Below are 21,984 nucleotides of genomic sequence, written 5' to 3'. Positions count from 1 at the left end.
GGTTTGCATGGTTTCTCTCTCTCTCTCTTTCTCTATTTGTGTTTGAGGCAGGGTCTCACTTTAGCCCAGGCTGGCCTACAACTCACTATATAGCCTAGGATGGCCTCCCAACATCTCTTCCTGACTCAGCCTCGTGAGTGCTAGGATTATAAGTGTGGTCATCAGCCTAGCTTCCCTTTGCAGATATGGACTTAAATTGTCTCCTTGAGAACTTGTGCTGAAGGACCCTCGCAGTGGGTACTTGGTACCTTCTTGGCTCTCCTGGCTCCTACCCATCCAGGCTGAGATGCAATAGTGCCCTTAAACTTGCTTGGGTGACTCTTTTGGACTCAGGCTCACCAGCTTCTGAGTTGGAGGAATTCTCCTTTGGGGCCTGTAATGGGGATTACCTCCAGGGCCTGATCAGGGTCAGTCTGTCACTACCTCTGAGAGGCCTTCTTTTTCCTCAGGCAGCACAAGAATACCTGACATGGCAGTATGGGAGCCCACAACTGACTCAGTTTCCCAGTTTGAATCTGAAGTCTATTCTGAGTCAATAGAGTTCAAGCTTGCTTGCTCCAGGGCTGTGAGAAAGTCCTGATTAGCTCACGGGAAGGAACACACTATCTAGCTAGACACAGGCTGATGATGCCAGCCAGAGGTACATCGAGATAGAAAATGAAACTGCCTGCTCTTTGACACAAGGCAGGATACATAGTGGCTGAATGCCTGCACTGTGCATTGTTCTGCCTCTGTCCTTCAAGACTGTGTATAAGCTGGCTGTGAAATAAACTCCGGGCTGTCTGGCATTGACCGGCAGACCTCTGGACTCTTTTCTGTCTTCTTCCTTGTCTCTTCAATCCGCCCGCCCTCACCCAGATACCCAGCTGATTGTTAGCAGGTTCCGACATGGCAGCTCAGGACAACTTCAGGACGCAGCATTTCCTGCTCTGGGTGACCGCCATGAGTGAGTTCTTGTGCAGTTCTGAGCATGGAACCCAGGTCCTTGTACATTCGAGGCAAGCGCTCTGCCACTGAGCCACACCCCAGCCTCTGCTTTTTTCTTAACTAGGTTCTGTTTTCTAGACATTTCCTTTCCCAACACTCCAGTGTTACCCCCAGGTCCATATGTAACGAGCCTCCTGTCACATGCCTATCAGCTCCTCTCAGGGTCTTCAGGTTTCTCCATCAGCTAGTCCTGGCTATATGTGGAAGACCCCTTCACTTCTCTGAGTCCATTTCCTGCGGAATGGAGACAACGCCAGTGTGTAGGGTGTGGCATTGGTGAACACTATTCCCACTCAAACCTTAGCTCCTACTTTTGACAAAGATAGTAGCAGAGAGCCCATACGTTTTCTTCTCCCTCCTGAACATCCATTCGCAGAGACTGAAGGAGGACCAAGAACAGCCTGGCTGGGAGGATGAGAACAGAGCAGGGACTTGGGAGTGTTTCTGAAATGCCAGAATGGGTCGGATGCGGCTATGAGTAAACAGGAAGCAGGGGGAGTCGCAGCTCCCAGGGAGCCGCAGAGGAGTCTATGGAGGATTTCTAGGTGATCTGCTTGGTTTGGACCAGGTGAGGGTCAGGAGGGAGAGCAGAGGAGGAGGGAGAGGCAGAAACTAGGAGGATAACGGACGGCTCTTGCTGTAGACCTGCTGTGTACACAAGAAGAGAATGGTTATCTGCAACTAAGGACGTCAGGCCTTCAACAGACACTCTGTCAGTGTGTTTTATTTATTTATTGTCAGTATTTATTTATTTATTTTTGCAATCTTTCCATTGATTTTGAACACTTTTAGTCCCTGCTACCCATTCTTTTTGTTTCTTTATAGACAGACACCAATCTCATCCTGAGGGCTCCATCCTCACTACCTCTTGAACTCCTGAAGTCTCTGCCTTTATATACATACCATCACACTGGGGCCTTGGAACTCAATATTTTAATTTTGGGGCCCACAAACACTCCCTTCATAGCATGTAAATATTCACATATTTACAAATAATGCAAATGTATGTGACTAACATGACCCTCTTAGCATTACAAATATTCTTACGCAATTTCTGCAGTCATCATACACTCATAAACATTCTCAGAACACAAAGAAAAAAGCAGAAATTGGAAAATGATAGCATGTGATGTAATAATTATCCTACTTACCTTTCTGTTGCTCGGATAAGACACCATGACCAAGGCAACTTCTAGAAGAGTTTATTTGGGGCTTACATTTCAGAGGGTGAGTCCATGACCATCATGACAGGGAGCATGACAGCAGGCAGGCATGGCGCTGGAGCAGTAGCTGAGAGCTTGCATGTTGAGACACAACCACCAGGCAGAGAAAGAGACACCTGGACTGGTGTGGACTACAAAGCCTGCTCCCAGTTACCTCCACCAACAAGGCCACACCTCCTAATCCGGCCTCAAGCAGTTCCACCAACTGGGGACCAAGTAGTCAACTATATGAGCCTGGGGGGGGGGGACAATTCTCATCCAAACCACCACAATAATCAGTAACAGGCTTGCTTGTGAGAAATAGAAATGGATGGGTTAGTTGATTCTCATTTTCTCTCATTTCTACCACTCACGCCTCCCCTGCGCTTTGAAAACTGTGTCTGTCTCTCACACTGGTATCTGAACAATCCATGAACCCTACTGACACTCTGAGATCATGGTCTTGTTTTGAGGACACAGGCCAGTAGATAGAGAAGTGTTTTTCTGGGGCCTGAGCAACGGTAGGCAAAAGAGCAGATGTTAGGGTTGTTTGATCACATAGAGCCAAACAAGTACCAGGTCCTGAGTGACAGGGGCTGCCCCACATTCTGTAACACATTTAAGGTGTGTGGGTTGTGATGTGGGGGCTCTCTAAAGCACTGGGCCATGGGGGGACCCCTCGTGTGGCATTGCCCTCTGTCTTTCTCTGAGCCGTGTATAAAGCTCAGCCAAGAATTTACCTGAGTCAGGCAGACCACACTGAGTCCCGGTCCTGCCCCTCACACGTCTGTGATGAGGGAGGCAGCCACTGACTGCCTCAGGCTTCAGTTTCTTCATCTGGAAAGTGGGTGTCAGGACAGGATTCTTCTCTAGAGCTGTGTCTTAGTTAGGGTTTCTATTGCTGTGAAGAGACACCATGACCACAGCAACACTTATAAAGGAAAACATTTTATTGAGGTGGCGGCTTATAGTTCAGAGGTTCAGTCCACTATCATCATGGCGGGGAGCATGGTGGCATGCAGGCAGACATGGTGCTGGAGAAGTAGCTGAGAGTCCTACATCTTGCAGGCAACAGGAAGTCGACTGAAACACTGAACACAGGAAACCTCCAAGCCCGTCCCCACAGTGACATGCTTCCTCTAACAAGGCCACACCCACTCCAATGAAGCCACACCTACTAACAATGCCGCTCCCTATGAGCTTATGGGGGCCAATTACATTCAAACTACCACAGGCCGTCAGGGCAGACTAGCTAGCTCCCGACATTTGGAGGGGCAGAGGCAAAGGGAAGACTGGTCCGCATCCCATGTCCTTCTCCCCCCCCCTGCGCCCAGCTTGTTCTGTTCCATGTTGACACCAAAACTCACATTTCTAATGCCTCTTTACACCAGCCTCACCCTCATCCCTGAGGACAGCTCCCCTTGACCATCCTGCAGACCTTGGCTTCAAGAGACTGATGGCCTGGCAGGCTCCACCCTAGGAAGGTCAGATATGGGGAAGAGGTCACAAACAAACCCTGAAATTGGGTCCTGAGGTTCCATGTGATCAAAATATTGTCCAGAAGGTGGGAAAGGAGCTTAGAGAGGGGAATGAGTGAATCCCTCTTGGACACCCCACTTAGGGCCTATAGACTCTTCTAAGATAACATCTTATTATGTAGCCCTGAGTGGCCTGGAATTTGTTGCTATGTTAGACTAGCCTGGAACTCACAGAGATTGACCTGTGTCTACCTTCCTGAGTGCTGGGATTGGAGGCGTGTAGGTGTGTCCTACCACATTGAGCCCCCATAGACTCTAAAAAACTGTCTACCTATCGCACGCGCGTATGCACGTGTGTGTGTGTGTGTGTGTGTGTGTGTGTGTGTGTGTTATGGTATGGTATGTGTGCATGGCTGTGACACATGTGTAGATGTCAGGGGACAATGTTTGTGAAGTCAGCACTCTCTTTCCACCTTTATGTGGGTTCTGGTGAGCAAAGTCAGGTCACCAGGTTTATGTGGCAAGTGCTTTACCCGCTGAGCTGTGGCACTGGCCCAAGACTCTTCATCTGTGGGGAGGGTAATCAGAGAGGGACCCTCTGAGGCAGGTGCTCAAGTAACCATGGTTGGCTCTGAAATGTTCCTGATTGCATAAAGTCTGCAATGTGATGTTTTAAAACTATTCCACACAGTGCCGGATATGTCAAATGTTCAAAATATGGCAAACAGCCACATTACACATGGGTGTTGTTCTCGTCAAAAGGAGAGTCTGAGGGCTGATTCTCCCTTTCAAAGGTAGGTTAGAAATAAAAGAGATAGATATGGCTACCCTGTTGGCCTTTGGACAAGGCGAGGAGGCATTGGCTGAGGGAAGAGCAGCCAGCCTACTTGCCAGAGATACCTGCCTTGCCCCCTGAAGGGTGTAACTGCCAACACCCTGTCCTTGACAGGCACTGTGGAGTTCTTTGGTTGCAGAGTGACTAGTCAGGGGCTTTCTCAGAGATTAAGAAAAAAGAAGACAAAAGTAGTCTTGTCCATAGAGAAAATCCTGTTTACGGGAATCTTCTCCGTGCATGGATGTTCGGCCACAGTTTCTCTGCACAGCCCCGAGGGGGGGCTTTACAGAGGACAGAGGAGGAGGTTGAGCCTGGAGAGGGTGAATGAAGGTGAAGGCCTTGCAGACCGAAATGGCTATCTGGTGCCAAAGGCCACGCCTCTTCCATTGTTCTGAGATGCTGATTCGGCAGCATGGCTTGCTCTGGGGTGGAGCGTGAAAGCCTTCCCAGGAGACTCCTGGTGATTTCTGAACAGCTCTTTCCCAGGAGGATTAGGTGCTCAGCTCCAGGTAATTTGAAGTTCATCCTGCTCCTCCTTGCTGGCGCCCTTGGGCAAGGTTCCATTCTCATTGCCCTGTGTCCAGTGACTGTGGAGAGGAAAGCCTTAGCTTTGCCTCCCAGTGGCATAAATTACAAGGCCTCTCAGGGACTGGGCTGCCTGGTGCTGTGCTGAGGGCTGCATTGGGAACGACAGACAGTGGTGTTTTGTCCCCAGTGACGTCTGCAGGTAGCTCAGCCTTCTCAGCCATCCATCTAAAAAGTCTTATGTCTCTGGGGGACATTATACTCCTCTGCCCCGGTTTCTCCTCCTGGTGTATGTGCCTGTCACCCTGACCTGGTGTTGGCCCAAACAACTAAACTACTGTGTGTTGGTGCTGGGGATGGTTTTTAGATGCACACAGGTTCTGTTCATGACTGGTTCAGAGCTCGAGACCAGTAGCTTTTTGCTCAGTGAATTTACCTGAATCAAGGTTAGGCCAGGACTAAGACTGACTTGTGCCAAGGCAGACCCTTCACTCAAAGGGTTTTATTGGGAGGGGATCCCAGCAAGCATTGCCTGAGGACCACACCACGGGGCAAGGAAGAGAACCTACGTGGTTTAGTGAGTGTGTTAGCTGTGAGCTGTTGGAGCTCAGCGCTGCTGCAGACTTCTGGAAGACAGTGTAGAAATGCTGGCTATTCATCTACCGGCTCTGGGTCCTGCCTGGCGTTGGTTAGGAACTGTTCTCAGGGTCATGAGCTCTCCTCTACTCATGGCTGCCCTGTGTTTGTAACATGGGAGCCAGCCTCAGGCGCAGTGGCAGCACCTTGAAGTGAGCAGCAGTGAGCAGCCACCTGCAAATGGGAGTCCAGGGGGGCAGCTCGAGGGTCTGCGATAGAGCCAGCCCGTCTTGGTCCTTCTGGGTCAGGGTTAGGGTTAAACAATGCTCTGAGCCACTGGATAGCCATGAAAACTTTATTGCTCCAAGAACTTTACATGAACATCACCGGCACCACATTTGGGCATGTGTATGTGTATATATATATAAAAGGCACAACTTATTATACAAATTCCATCCTTTGACTCAGGCACCGGGCAGTCACCTCCAGGATCTCTCCCTGTGTCAGGGGTGGGTTTCAGGGGCAGCAGCTGCACTTGTCTGAGCCTCCTTTGCAGATGCAGCCCCGGGCACACTTGGCACAGCCTGGGGGGCAGCAGGGACAGCAACCTGGAAAGGTGAGTAGATGGACGGATGAGCTGTGGCCCTTCACTTCCCACTGCCTCTCCCATACCTTAGGAGGAGGAAATGAAGCACCTGCAGCAGGAAACCCTAGGGCAGGAGGCTGTGGGATTTGAGAGCCAGAAGGGACCTCAGAGGTCCACTAGGGTCCATCAGAGCCTCAGGCAGGGGGTGAGCTTTTCAAAGGTCACAGCCATGATAGAGATATGATTAGAAGTCAGGGCTCATGACTCCAGGCCAAGGCTTTTTACTCTTCCTCACTGGACTGGACAGTACCTGTCCCTAGTCCCCTCCCCGCCCCAAATACCATGGATAGTCTTAGTGCTGCAAGGGCTGCAGCCTGGGAGAACTCTGCCCCAGGTGTCTCCTTGGGTATCATCTCAGATCCCTCCCAATGAGAAAAAGGTCCCCAGAATCCATCCACTGACCATATGGGGTGGATAGGGACAGAGGCTAGTCCACCCCCACCTGGCAGTGTCCTGGTGCCCATACTCACTTTTACGGCAGGTTTTACAGCTGCAGGTCGTACATTTGCAATTGTCTCCGCAGATGCAGATCCCTCCTAGGAGAGAGGGCAGAGACCGGTGAACACGAGGCTGCTGACTTTGGGGAGCAGTGGGACAAGAGGGTGGCCCCAGTGCCTGTGGATGGTCCAGTGGTTCTAGCGACAGGCCGTGGATGGGGACTGGGGTGGCAGCATCAGCTAAACCTGGCTTACTTGTGGAAATGCACATTCCTGACCACAACAACCCTTGAATCGGGTCCATTTATAACTCTGCGTAGGGAAAGAACCGGGAGTTTAAAAACACAACACAGCTGGTACTGATGTCCAATCAGGCTTGAGAACTAACAGATAAGGCCAACCCCAGCAAGGCCAAGGTTCCTGTGACAACCATCAATGGTTTTCATAGTCTCTTCTTGACAAGGCCAGTCGGAAACCCTGCATGGAAGGCAGAAAGGGGCACAGAGATGGGGGAGGGAGACCATATCTTACTTTTATTTAATAAAAACGACTCATACTTATTTGTCTTTCTAAACTCATCCCATCCATCGTGTTCGATTTCAGAACACAAGAATTTTCTTCACCTTTTGCAGGTTTTGGGGACAGACCTGTACTGTTAAGGACGAAGGATGCTTTCGAAATTTTTAGATGCTATTTTTCAAGGCTGTGAAAGCACAGGATGGTTTTGACCCCTGACCTCCCTCCTCCTGGTCAACATACTTCCTGGCACCAAGCAACCCAGACTGGCTTTGAATTTGCGTTCCCCCTGCCTCAGCCTTCAGCCAGCGCTAGAATCACAGGTAAGTACCACCACAACTGGCTTTTACTGTCTTGAGGTCCCAGCTAAGCCTTTAAGCGCTGATGTGTGCAAGTACTTGCTAATTTTAGCCTTTCTGTAGATTGCCTAGTATGCAAGCAAGCCACAATGAGTAACCTCAATTTGTAAATGAGGAAACTGAGACCCATCAATCAAACGTGTTAGGGAATGAATGGCAGCACTCGTGGCTCCATTCCCTACTCTGGTGGCTGCCACGAGGGCCCTGCAGCTAGAAGGACTAAGGTTTTCAGGTCCCCTCCTTTGCTATTCCCTGGGCCAATGCATCCGTTTCAGCAAATCTGGCTGGGAGCCAGCAGAGTGGGAGCTGCCCCAAAGGTCTCAGATCCAGGACAAACCTCATCCACGGTGCCTAAGTGAAGAAGGAGTTTCCTATAGTCCCACATGCTGCCTGCAGGATACCGGGGCAAAGCTGTAAGCCCCCGAGTGGGCCTCCTTACTCACCGGACATACACGTGCATTCCCCAGGGTCCATGGTCCAGGTGTGTGAGTGGCTGAGAAAGGGAGGCTGAGGCTGAGCAGCTGGAGACTCCCTCTTTATAGTTGCGTAGGTGTGGACTACAGCTCACCCCACCTCTCCCTGGGGCCAGACGCCCTGCACACGGCCCAGTAAGATGCTCAGGGCTAGGAGGTGGGGAAGGCAGGTGGCAGGGGCATAGGGCCCTCTGGGAAAGGGTTCTACCTGCCCTACCCGCTTCCTGCCAAAGTGTCAAGGAAGCAGTGTGAGGTCCCAGGGGCGCTCAGTGCTCGGGTTGTTAGCCACACACATCCAGCTACACAGAGTTCCCTGCCACCTCTGATCCCTCCTGCATGGGGCCACGCCGGCCCAGGCTCAGATTTTCATTCTCTCCCATGGCTGGTCGTTAAAGCCCTTATCATGGATGAGAAGGTGGAAAATCAGGGGAATGTGCCCATCCAGACCACACATGGGGTAGAAGAAGCAAAAGAAAGCAAGGTGGGGGCATTTAACCAGCCCCAACTTCCATCCCAACCCATTCTTTCATGAGACAGCCATCTACCTTTCAGTGGGATGCAGAGTGCTATGAAGATGATAGGATGCCCCATAGCTGCAATGACCCCCCTCCCTCTCTCTGTGCATGTGTGTCCCTTGGTAAAAGCATCTCTGTACCTTGTTCAGTGTCTTGTACAAGGGTTTGTGGATATTGAATGTACGAAGAAATGACGGATGGATAAGTCAGAAGAAATAACAAATGACTGAAGACATGAACTGGAAAGTGAACTAATGAATGACGGAATAATGCTTCAGTGCCCTTCATGTGGCTATATTGATGACCTCTAATGAAAAGCTGTTCTACCATTCAGTAAAGGGAAGGCATGCATCCTGGCTCCAACTTCCTCCCCATTCTCAGCTTGTCTCCATCAGTCATGCCCTAGCCTGACCCAGGATGCTTGAACTGAGACTATCTAGTGGGGAGAAAGGGACTTGACATCATGGGCATCAGAAGGGCTCCATGGTAGGTACTGGGGAAGAAGAAGTAATGAAATGATGTGATGGGGCAGTGGTGGTCCCTGAAGGCATCCACAGTCTAGTGGTGGGCACTCCTTCATTCTCGCTTTCCAAGAGCCTGCACTGTGCTGGGAGCTGGGGGTCCAGTGCTGATTAAAACCAGAGCTCATGGTTGAGAACATCAGGAGGGCAGCTCAGCTCAGGAGCTGCATGCGTGCGTGTGACTGCTCACGGTCTTTCTGGGCCTACACTCGAGCTCGTCCCAGCCCGTCCATGACACAGTGTTCCCCACCTCCAGCAGGTATCAATACTGCCAAGGGCCCTGCCCATGGGACAAGCCCAGGGATGGGAAGGCATGTTCTTCTGCCTATCTAAGCCATCTCTCTCGGCTCTTTACCACCGGTGCCAGCAACTGTTTCCCCTTTGGATGGATGACAGTGTGCTGTTGCTCAAGGCCAATTGAACGGCAATGTTAAAACCCAATCCCTTAATGCTTCCATATTTCTCAATTTCTGGGCTGTGCAGGTTGAAGCATTATGCAACGCTCGCTGGTCCAGTCCAGGCTAAACTGTGTCCAAGATGGTCCCGGGCCCGATCACATCAGGCTTGCTCACTTCTCTGCCCGTTCTCTGGCTCTCAGCTCCCCATGGAGGGCAGTGGAAGGAAACAAGTCCACCCTGAGGACATGAAATGACTAGAAGCCCAGCTTCAACCCCTACACAGAGTCACACGTCAGGCTGGCCAGGTGGCGCTTGCTTGATGACCTGAGTTTGAGCCTTGGGCCCCCATGGAAACAGTTAGCTGACTCCTGCAGACCTCCACCTCTGGACCGTGGTACACATCTTCTCACGCACAAAAAATGAATAGATGTAAAAAGAAAAAAACGTTAAAGAAATAAGCATGGTTTTGGAGAAGTGAAGCTTTAACCATGTGGGATTGATTCCAGGAGTCTTTGAATCTGAAGATTAAGTTCTAGGCCGTCTTACAGGGTTGGTAAGTGCATGCAAGTATACAGCATTTCCCTCACAGTGCTCTGAAATGGTCCTGGCTGTCCTCAAACTCTGTCCTCCTGCCTCAAAATGCCGCGGTTACAGATGCAGCTATGCCCAATAGCTCTTCTTTTACACAGCAGTTTGGCTCCTGTGAGCCACCGAGTCCGAAATATCTCCGTCCCCAGAAATGACCACTACTTCACGCCTAAGTACATTGGAAAGGAGTGTCTGATGCCACCTCTTACCCAGCACAAAGTAACTGAGTTTGTCCCTTCCCTTCCTGTGCAGGTAAAAGTAAAGCGTGTGCTGTCTGCAGCAGAAAATGCTACAGAGAAGTGTCTGGGGCTCAGGGCCGAGCAGGGCTTCCATCATGCCATCATAGCAGAGAAAGGTTTAGTATCTTGACACTAGCCCACCCCCATATTTGCTCTTCCCAGTTTCTCTATGTAAGCTGTTTATCTTTCCTTCCCTCCCCTCCTTCCTTCTTTTTTTGTTTTTTTTCATTTATTTTAATTTTTAAGTTTTTGAGATGATAATATAGTTACAACATTTCTCCCTTCTGTTTCCTCCCTCCAAACCCTCACATACTCACCCCCACTCCCATGGCCTCTTTTTTTCACTGGTTGTTATTGCATACATATCTTACATATATTCATATATATTCCTAAATATAACCTGTTCAGTCTGTATAGTGTTACTTGCACGTATATTTTCAGAGCTCAGCATTTGGCACTGGACTACCAACTGGTGTGCTCTTTCCTGGGAAAGATCACCTCTTCTGCTCCCAGCTTTCCCCAGCCTGAGGACTGCACTTATCTATGGGTATAAAGACAAACATTTATAGATTGTTGTTAGGGACTGTGCTGGTTTAATAAATTAGTGCTTGTAGATTCTCCTCCAATAACTTTTGGGTAAGTTGAGGCCCCATGGACTTTTCCCATCTAGTTTGGCATGACTATTGTTATCATCCTTGTTCAGCTCATGTTTGGGCAGTCAGGTTGATGAGGCTTACTGGGTGTAGCTTCTCATGTTCCTAGAAGACACACCCTCGCCAAACTCCCTGACCCCCTGGCTCTTAACAATCATTGTGCCTCCTCTTCCACAATGTTGCCCGAGCCTTAGGTTCTGGAGTGTTTTGGAGATGTATCCATTGGGACTGGGCTCCACAGCCCTACATTTTGATTGGTTGTGGTTTTCTGTAGAGGTCTCTGCCTGTTGCAAAGAGAAGTTTCCTGGAGGAGGGGTGAGGACTGCACTTATCTATGGGAATAAAGACACACGTTTATAGATTGTTGTTAGGGACTGTGATGGTTGAACGAACTAGTGGTTGTAGGTTCTCCTCCAATAACCACGACTTCACCAGCAGCACTGAGTAGTTAGCCATGTTCCAGAACCAGCCATGGTTTCCCTCTTGTTGAGCAGGTCTTAAGTCCAATTAGAGTTGGTTACCACCAAGGTATGCATGCCACTGCTACACCAGCAGGGGTACCGTGCCGTCCTGGTTGTTGGTGTGGTTCATAGGGTGGGACTGTTGGTTGCCTTCTTCCTTTGGAAGCTTACATGGCACCTTCTGCTATCATGAAAGCCAGTCCTCAGGGAGGGAACATTCAGGTCAGATTTTGTTCAGGGGTTTCTGGGTTCTTTTTCTAAAATGCATGGTGTCTTCAGCAACAGGGATTTACCTTCCACTTCCTGGGGGTAACCAAGGCAACAGCCATGGGCTGTATGTTTTGGGACTTCCTTGGACAGTCCTGGCCAACAACTCAAAAGAGGGCGTCTGTCTGGTGTTGAGGTTTTTGTTAGGTGGGCTTTGGCTCTTAAAGGGAACACTGTCATGCCAGATGAGAAAAGTTCATTAGAGCTACATGTGTATATTTTAAACACAGAATTATGTGTATCATAGGTTTGTTTTTGGTAAATAATTAATAGTACGATTCCTTGTGACTTTTTCCGACATCCTTGTGTTCTTTTACCTACTCCTTCTTTCTTCTGTATTTATCTCCCCCCTTCCCTAAAGAACCTTTCCCCTCCCCCCATCAGATCATCTGTATTGTATCCCCTTCACCTCCTCCGCCGTCTTCTCTACTTACCTCCCTCCCTCTCCCTGAAAAGTGTTCCCCTCCCACCTCTTCTGACGTATCGCTTCTATCCCAGTATCCCCCTCTCTATTGTCCCCCCACTCCCTATCCTGGCAATGCTCCCATTGTGCTTTCCTGGTCGTTTCTGCATTTCACTGTATGTGCGCATGCATGCACGTGTGTGGAGGCCAGAGGACAACTGCCGGGAGGTGGTTCTCTCCTTCTATCCTGTGGGTCCTGGGGACTGAATTCAGATCACAGGTTTGGCTGCAAGTTTCTTCACCCACTGAGCTACCATGCTGGCCCTCTTCCTCCCGACCCCTCTCTCCTTCCTTCTTTCCTTCCTTCCTTCCTTCCTTCCTTCCTTCCTTCCTTCCTTCCTTCCTTCCTCCCTCCCTCCCTCCCTTCCTTCCTTCCTTTCCTTCCCTCAGATAGGGTCTTGCTATGTAGCCTTGACTGGCCTGGAACTTACTATACAACACAGCCTGGCCTCAGACTCACAGAAATCTTTCTGCCCCACGCCTTCTGAGTTACAGACATGTGGCCCTGTACACGATTCTCTTTTATTGCTTGAGCGTCTGTGTTTTAGACGTGCTCTCCCGATGTTCACCAGGCTGACACGGAACCTGTGACCTTCCAGACTCCTGACATTACAGGCTTGAGCCACCACATCTGGCTTGCTGGACCCTCTTGATGTGCGTCTTCCCAGGAGCAGGCTGGAGCCAGCAGTTTTATTATGTTGCAGGTGTACTGGCTTCTCTAGACCACAAGCATCTCAGGGCAGAGGCTGTGGCTTCACATTGCCATGCCCAGGCACATTGAGTACTTCTGCACGGTAGGTACTCAATGAATATTCACGAGTCGATGATGACTAACTGGCTCAATGAGCAGAGCTACCTCCAAGTGGTCCTCTCTTGCTTTTGTGCGGAGATTCATAGAGCTACTCAGCTCACCAGGAAAAGCTTGAGAGCAGAGTCCCACCGCAAGGGTTCAAATCCCAGCTTTGCTCCTTCTCTGCTATATGATTTGGGGCACGACTTTTCTGAGCCTTGATTTCCCCATCTGAAATGTCTGACTCATGCAAATGGTAGCCCTGTAACCTTTGTCATGAAGGTTAAATGAGAGAACAGGAAGCAGCCTACCAAAGTCTCTGTTCGGAACCTGGCACAAAACTCCATATTAACATAATGACTATTGATGCTGTCATTACCGTCTGACTATATGACTTGGCAGTTGGTCCAGCCACCCACGGTGTGTGTGTGTGTGTGTGTGTGTGTGTGTGTGTGTGTGTGTGTGTGATACTGAGGATGGAACTCAAGGTGTTGGGCATGCTAGGCAAGTGCTCAACCACTGGGCCACACTCCCAGCCTTTACCCATGCGTTTGTATGCGTCAGGCTCATCCCATAGGCCTTATTTATGTCCTGAGCAGGATGCCATAAGCAATATATCCCATGGAGTTTGAGTCTCTTTGACCTCTGCATTTAAGCTCAGCCTAGTTTGAGCACCCTAGTTTGGGGACCATGGAGTGAAGTTCTTTCTAACTTTCCTGACAATTCCTTTTGTTTTTCTCCTTCCTTCCTTCCTTCCTTCCTTCCTTCCTTCCTTCCTTCCTTCCTTCCTTCCTTCCTTCCTTCCTTCCTTCCTTCCTCCCTCTCTCTCCCCCTCCCTCCCTCCCTTCCTCCCTTCCTTCCTTCGTATGTGGAGCTGTATACCTGTGAGCATGCGTGTGGAACCATTGGGTGGTTTCCTGTATTGCTTCCTACTTTATTGCCTTGGGACGGGGTTTCTACTGAACAGGTAGCTCACCCTTCTGCTTGACTGGCTCATCAGAGTCTCTGGGGTCTGCCTCTCTCTGCCCCATAGTGTTGGGGTTCCAGGTATATACAGCCCAGCTTCTCATTGTTGTTTTGAGACAAGGTCTCTCTTTGTAGCTCTGGCTGTTCCGGGACTTGCTACGTAGACCAGGTTTGCATTAAACTCACAGAAATCCTCCTGTCTCTGCATCCCAAGTGCTGCGGTTAAGGCATGCACCACCATGTCCATCCAGCCCTATAGCCCAGCTTTTTACGTGGGTGCTAAGGATTTGAACTTGCGTTCTCATACTTACACAGCAAACATGAGTTGTTGTTTTTTGTTTGTTTGTTTGTTTTTTGCCACAAAACCATCTCCCCAATCCTAGTCTCTTCTTGTTTGTAGAACCCAAGATGGTCTCAACCTTGTGATCTCCTGCCTCAGATTCCTGAATGCTGGGGTTACAGGTATTTGCTACCATACTAGACTGCCATATTATTCATGCTAACTATAGTTTCTATCTTTTGGGAGGTCAAGTTTACCATCTGCAGAGTCCTGTTAGCGGGTATTTCTGATTTATGAAGGACGAGGCTTGGGATGTTGGGGGTAGTCAGAACAAGCAGAGGCTGTGTGCCTACCACCTGATCTTACACATTCAGCTCTAGGGGAGCCCCTAGAAAGCAGGAGCCAGCTGCTAGTTGCCAAATGAGGACATGGAAGCCCAAAGAGACCAGCCACTGAGCCTGGGCTGGTGGGAGGAGGAGTCTGCACTTGGCTCTCAGGACTCACAGCCAGTACCCACACTTAGCACTGAAGTACTCATGACAGAATACTTTAGCAATCTGGAGCAGCATGACATTACAGCGTGTTTATTAATTCATTTTTATTAGGAAAAAGTTCAAACACACATAAAAAAACCAAAAGAACAGCATTTCTAACACCATCACAGTTACCACCCAGAATGAGCAAGATGCCGACGCTGTCCTCTTGCTTCAGATGGTTTAATTGTAAGGGATGAAGTGCCGCATTTCATGTCTTTAAATAGCAGTGATGTGCTGGTGACTCCCAGAGTGTCCTTACAGCCGGGGCTGCTCACTTGAACTCCAGCGTCACGCCTTTGGCTGCCACTCAGCAAGCTGGCCTGCAGAGCTCCTGCCTACCCCTCCTCCCCCAGGATTCACCCTGGCTTGAGACACCGTCAGCTCCTGCCTAGAGTCTAGGCTTGGTTCATGCGCCTTTGTGTGTCTCTGCCCTCTTGACCTGACTGGTTCTAACGGCTGTGCGACACTCTGAGTGAGCCTACTGAAAGCACATCATGTCGTTGTCCTGCTCAAAGTCCTTTAGAAGCAATAAAGCCCTTGGTTACCCACAGCCAGCCTCTGCTGTCTCGCCTTTGTTTCCCATGGCTCTTCACAGTGTGTGTGTGTGTGTGTGTGTGTGTGTGTGTGTGTGTGTGTGTGTGTGTGTGTTTGCAGTGCTAGGGACTGAACCCAGGGCTCTGTACGTGTGAGGGGAGCATTCCACCAGTGAGCCACACTGCCAGCCCTGCATCCTGTTTCTTCCTTGGTGTGCATCACCATTAAATAGTCTGTGTATTTTGTTTCTTTATCTTGTTAGCTGTCTCATTCCTTTTCCGGAATGGGTCCATGTTGTAGGGGTATATTCCTCAGGTGTGGCTGGAAAAGTAGGGTCGGTACAAAGCAGATGCTCAGCTCTTTCATTAACTTTTTACGAACACGTAGTAAGTATACCTAAGAATGGGTTTCATTACGACCTTTGCATATATGCATATCAATTATTTTGACCACATTCACCCCATGACTCTCTCTTGCCCCCTCCTTCCTGTTGACCCCTCCTCTTCCCCGATAGTCACCCTTCTACTTTTTTTTTTTTTTTTTTTTTTGATTTTTGATTTTTCGAGACAGGGTTTCTCTGTGTAGCTTTGGAGCCTGTCCTGGAACTCGCTTTGTAGACGAGGCTGGCCTCGAACTCACAGAGATCCGCCTGGCTCTGCCTCCCGAGTGCTGGGATTAAAGGCGTGTGCCGCCACTGCCCGGCACCCTACTACTTTCACGTCTCCTTTTGTTTTTTTTTTTTTCTTTTTGCAACCCAATGAATCTAATTAGGGCTGCTCCCAAGAGCTTGGGTGAAGGGTTATTTACAGGAGTATGGGCAACTACTAGCGGCTACAACACTGGAGAAAAAGACTCTCTTTCTCCCAGTAACCACTAACCTGCCTAAGATTCTCAGGGAGGGGTGGAGCCTCATAAGCCTGTCCCCTAGCTTCTTGAATCAGAGGTCTGTACCATCACACCTGGCTCCCATTTGGGTTTTATAATTTTAAATTTTATTTATTTAGTTGTGTGTGTGTGTGTGTGTGTGTGTGTGTGGTTGGGTGGTTATGTGCAAACACGCATATGAGCATATATGCCATGGGACATGTGTAAAGGTCAGGGGACAACTTTCAGGAACTGGTTCTCTCCTTCCACCATGTGAGTCCCAGGGATTGACTTGGTGGCCAGCACCTTTTTCGCTTGAGCTATCTCAAAGTTTTCATACTTTTTTTCTACATTTGTGAGCATACATAATCTACACACATATTGCTTTATCTATTTTTAAAGTTACCTAAGTATAAGCCAGGTGTGGTGGCATATACCTGTAATCCCAGCACTCAAAGGCAGAAGCAGGGTGATTAAGAATTTGAGGCCAGCCTGGCTACATAGAGACGCTATCTTAAAAAACAAAAAAGTGCATAGTGGTATTGCCAGTGTGGATATTGTCCCCCACCTCTTTCCTCCGCTGTCATGCGAGGTCCATCAGTGATGAAGCATAGTATGTGTCTATAGCCATGTGTGACAGACAGAGATGGAGCTGGAGCCAGAGAAAGCTGTGCCCCTCTGAGATTGAAGCTGATTCTTCCTCCCAAACTATTTGCTACTCAAATGTGTCCACAAGTCTACTTCTCTGGTTCCAGGTTTTCTTCAATGATCCCTAGCAATGAACGTCACAGTCAGTACACAGCCAGCCCCCAAGGAGGAGGATGGCCCAGCACTGGGAACTGTGGAAACCAGGCCAAGGGTAATTAGCAGGCACCCTGTTCCATGCCCTGTGCACCTGTACACTCTGTGAGCCTCACAGGATCCCCAGGGCTCCTTGCTGTGGTTAATTACACAGAGCCCAGCTCCATAATTCAGTACCCGCTGGGCAGGTGAAACCCTCCACTTCATGCACGGCCCTGAGAAAGGATGAGTAAGGCTAAAGCTGATAATTACCCACACTCATTGCCCATAGCAATAAGTAAAATGGCTGGTCCAGCTCGGCTGTAAGCCCAGACCAGAGCTCATTAGTGGAAGGAGTCTCCCACCCTCTCTCCCTCTCTCTTCCTTCCCCTCATTTCTTATTCTTCTTTCCTTCCATCCTTTAATCAATCATTGCAAGCACGTTGAGGGCACAGTCTGTGCCAGGCTTTAGAGTAGCCCCTCCGGATTGGGCAAGTGACCCAGGCACAGACCCACGGTCTTATGAAGGATCAAACCATGTTCCCCAGTTATCAGAAAATGAGAAGGGCAGCCATGTGCAGGGCACGGGAGGGCAGAGTGCCCTTGAACAACCAGAGGGCAAGGACCTTGTTTAATACCATGCCTCACCCCAGTGTTGACCCTTCGTTTGCCCGTCTGGATAATCTCTTGGCTTCCTTGTGGAATGTGGGAGGTAGACTAGGGGGTTTTCAGATTGTAAATGCTCAAAGCTCTGGGGGCCCCTGGGGGTACAGTATAGTAGCTGCTGGAATGGATGTTGCTCTTATCAGGCCTACACTTTCCCTCTAAAAACTCCGTTTAAAAAAGTGTGTTCCATCATTGCCCTCTCATACATGATGGGAGATTTTGTTATTGGTTGATTTCTTTGAGATAGGATCTTTCTATGTAGCCAGGCTGGCCTCAAATTTATAATCTTTCTGCTTTAGCCTCTGGAGTACTGGGATTATAGGTGTGTACCATGTCTGGCTCATAATACTATTTATGGATGGATGGATGGGTGGGTGGGTGGGTAGATGGATGGATGGATAGATAAATAGATAGGCAGACAGATAAAATCTTGCTACATAGCCCAGGCTGGCCTCAAATTTATAATCCTCATGCCTCTGCCTTCTGAGATTACAAGCGTGCACTACCCCTGCAGGCTCACACTGTTGTGGTCTTAAAGGGAGGCAGTGGCTAGTGGGAAGCTGCCTAGCAGGGTTGGTGGCCTTGTCCAGCATCCCCTGGGGTACTTGTGGCCGATCTGCACCTGCAGTGCCAAGTGGATGGAGCAGGTGGACATGCGCTCTTCTCGGTTCTCTTCTTTTTGAAAATTACTTTTAAAATGACGACCATTCTTTAAACAGAGAAGAATGCGGAGTTAAATACAGAGTCTCCCAGTGCTATTGAGTGTTGGCACCATTTCCATGCTTCAAAGGAACAAAGAAGAGGACGGGAGCCCTCTATGATCATCCTTGTTCTCATGCCAACCAGGGGACCAATTGCACAAGTTCAGTGTTTGTCCCGATTACACACCTTTTCCGAACTTTAGCACATATGTGCATACCTATAAAAGTGACATGCTTGGCTGGCTTACCAGGTTTCTAAATCTTACATGAAATGACATCATTCTCTATTTGGCTTCTTATGATTTTTGTTGCTTTTTATTTTTACTCTTTTGTTCAGCATTTTGAAACTTTATGCTTTGAATTGCTTTCACCGCATATCATTTGACTGTTTCCTGGTTTATCTTCACCCCATTGTGGAACATTTAGATGTTTCTATTGTTCACCTTGGTAAACTGTTGCAATGAGTGTCCACGCAGACATCTTTCCCTATGCGGACTATGTTGGGGTCTTCCTAGGAGCTGTGTCTACAAGTGGACTTGCACCTTGGAAGGGAACATTCTGACTTGACTAGATGTCCAGGTTGTGTATTGACGTGTCCATGAGCAATGGATGTAAGAGTCCCTTTGCATTGGAGTATCCATGTGCCTGGGAACACATAGGATTGTCAGACTTCTATAGCTGATAAACATAATTTGCACGTGTGTGTGTGTGTGTGTGTGTGTGTGTGTGTGTGTGTGTGTGTGTGTAGATCAGAGGACAGCTCTCCTTCCACCATGTGGGACCTGGGGATCCAGCTCAGGTTGTCAGGCTTGGTGACAGGTGCCTTTACCCCCTGAGCCATCTCACTGGCCCGGACTTTTACATTTTTGTCAACTAAATTGTGTGTGAGGCTGTGGATGGAACATACATGACAGATAGTAATGGTTCATTTGGTGATGACTACCAAGGCCGTGTTTACAAGATTGGGGCCCATTCAGGCCTCACTCAGTGGTCCGTCATTCTGTATTCTGTGGTTGCTGTCTGGGACATAGCTTTAATTGGGAGCACCTTGTGTCATTTTTTTAGATACTTTACATTTTTTAAAAAAATATTTATTTAAATATTTTAAATAAAAAATAAATATTTTTAAAAATATGTCTTTAAAATATGAGTGTTTTGCCTATGTGTATGCCTGTGTAGAATATATGTGCCTGATGCCCGTAGAGGTCAGAAGAGGGCGCTGGATCCTCAGGAAGCAGAGTAATGCACGGTTGTGAGCCACCATATGGGTTCTGGGAACAGAACCTGGGTCCTCTGCAAGAGCAACAAGTGCTCTTAACTGAGCCATCTTTCCAGCCCTGACACATTCTGGTTTCTGGTGTCTTATACGATTAGGAGGCTCAGAACTGACCTTGAGAGTTGAGGAAGATGGGCATCTTGGTATTCTCCAGAAGGTCAATCAAAGAGGTCAGGGAGAGAAGGTGGCAGTCCAGGTCAGCATCCTCGGCCATCCAGTCTTGTGCAGGTCGTTACAGAGCCAAGGGGCATGGTCTACAGGCAAATGGCATCTTAAACCCCTGTACCTGGTCCCATTCACGTAGGGTGATTCATTCATCACAGGAAGCTTTTGTTTGTTTTACAATACTGGAAATCGAACCCAGGGTCTTGCACAAGCTAGGTAAGGGGATCTGTCACTGAGCTAGAGTCCCAGCCCTTTAATTTTTACTTTTTGACAATGTCTTACTAAGTTGCCCAAGCTGGCCTTGAACTTTTGATTCTTCTCCCTCCTGAGTGGCTGGGACCACAGGCCTTATGTCATCAGGCTTACCTCACTGTAAGAAGACTTTACTTTCATAATGCCTCTTGCTTGAGAGGCCTGGCAGATGCAGACTCACTCTTCAAAGTAAGATCATTCTAGAATTCCCGAGTTCCAAGGGTGGTGATGTCACCCAGACCTTCTCCTTCCAACCCTGTGTAGAGACGGGGTGCCTGAGGCCTGCAGAGGGGCAGGACCTGTGCTCTCATTCACCTGCAGCCTTTGCCCGGTGAGGCGATGAATTAGGGAGGAGAAGAGCCCAGCACCTTGAAACCTCTCGGGCATCTGTGATGTGGAGCCATTTGCAGACTCATCTGCTGAGACTAAGCAGCTCCAGGGAGGGGGACCTCACACAGTGCCACGTGCCCCACCCAGGGCACAAAGAAGAGGGTTTTATGGTGGAACTGGGGAGCCGAGGCACCACTGGCCAGCATCACAGAACTAGCTGTGAAACGAATCAAAATCCTGCCACACAGTCAGTCTTTCTCCCCCTTCCCCTCCCTCTCCCCCTCCTCTCTCCTCCCTCTCTCCTCCCTCTCCCCCTTCCTCTCTCCTCCCCTCTCCTCCCTCTCCCCTTCCTCTCTCCTCCCCTCTCCTCCTCCCTCTCCCCCTACCTCTCTTTTTCCTCTCCCTCTCCCCCTTCTCCCCTCCTCCCTTTCCTCTCTTTTCTCCCTCCCCCTTCCTCTCTCTTCCCCTCTCCCCTCTCTCTTCTTCTCTTCTCCCTCTCCCCTTCCTCTCTCCTCCCTCTTTCCCTCTCCCCCCTCTCTGCCCCTCTCTCCCCTCTCCCTCTTCCCCTCTCCCTTTCCCTCTCTCTCCCCTCCCTCTTCCCCTCTCCCTCTCTCTCTCTCCCTCCCTCTGCCCCTCCCCCTCCCTCTTTCCCCATTCCCTCCTCCTCTTTCTTCCTTTCTCCTTTCCTCTCCTTCCTCACCTTGATTTTCACTCCTTTTCTTTTTTCCTTCCTAAAACAGAAGCCTCACCCCAGGACTCAGAGCATCTGAGCCCCCTATACGCCATCACTCACGCTCAACTTCACTTCCCCGCCTCAGTTTCCCATCAGGCCAATCCCTTAGACAACATCTTCCCCTTAAGAAGCTTGCCTTTGTCTGTAGCAAGGAGACCAAAGCCACTTTTGAAGGAATGCCCTCTAACTGTTCATGGTGTAGAGGAGGCACTTTTTTGTGAGTTTTTCTCAGCTCAGACCCTGCAGACCTGCAGCATGCTTCCCAGATTGCCAGAAGACAAGCCCCATTTCCAAAACCTGGGATCTGCAGGCTTCTGTGTCACAGCTGGTCAGGAGAGAGGATGAGGCTCAAGCCACAGAGCGCTTACCCACCTCTCAGGGCTGTCCCTGGTGACTTGGACCTTTCTGTACTGGTTATTTGTTGATTTACCCAGTATAAATAGATGGCCCTCAAAAATTATCAGATCATCTTCGATTACTGTTAGGAAAGAAAACCAAAAACCTAGAGACAGTCTGACGGTTACAAAAGAGAGTGATATTAATTAACATCTGGATTCACTTCCTGCCATGGGAAGAGCTGACAGCAGAGCTTGTTGCTCTTTTCAGCACCACACGGTTCCTGACCCCAGAAGTCCAGCATGAGGACTGGGAAATGTGGCCAGGACAGCCAGAGCCAGGTCTGAGGGAGCCCTTGGTGACATCGGTTTATGCTGCCACTGATTTGATCTCTCTGTCTCTCTGTCTCTGTCTCTCTATCTCTGTCTCTCTGTCTGTCTGTCTGTCTGTCTCTCTCTCTCTGTCTCTGTGTGTGTGTGTGTCTTTTCCCCACCCCCATTCCACAGGTAAGCCGCTTGACCTCAGTTTCCCTGCTAATAAACTGGAGCTAATCACACACCTTTCTAAGGGTGTCTCTCAAGGATAATTAGGCAGTTTTTGCAGTGCACTTTGAAGAAGATTGCCAAGAGGGTGCTC

The 21,984-nt window shown here is 49.2% G+C and overlaps 1 protein-coding gene across 1 annotated transcript; it reads right to left on the bottom strand.

Moving 5' to 3' along the window:
* Nucleotides 1-5,944: 5,944 nt before the first annotated feature.
* Nucleotides 5,945-8,110, bottom strand: Mt4 (metallothionein 4). Its single transcript, XM_028871555.2, has 3 exons — nucleotides 8,005-8,110; nucleotides 6,720-6,785; nucleotides 5,945-6,211 (listed from the first exon to the last, which is right to left on the bottom strand). Exons 1-3 carry the CDS (start codon nucleotides 8,033-8,035, stop codon nucleotides 6,120-6,122), a joined length of 189 nt encoding a protein of 62 aa, XP_028727388.1. The 5' UTR covers nucleotides 8,036-8,110; the 3' UTR covers nucleotides 5,945-6,119.
* Between the last annotated feature and the right edge of the window lie 13,874 nt (nucleotides 8,111-21,984).

Source organism: Peromyscus leucopus, chromosome 5 (genome assembly GCF_004664715.2).
Source record: "Peromyscus leucopus breed LL Stock chromosome 5, UCI_PerLeu_2.1, whole genome shotgun sequence".
Lineage (NCBI taxonomy): Eukaryota > Metazoa > Chordata > Mammalia > Rodentia > Cricetidae > Peromyscus > Peromyscus leucopus.
The sequence above is the reverse complement of the archived record's forward strand: the minus strand, read 5'-3'. Positions and strand labels throughout refer to the sequence as shown.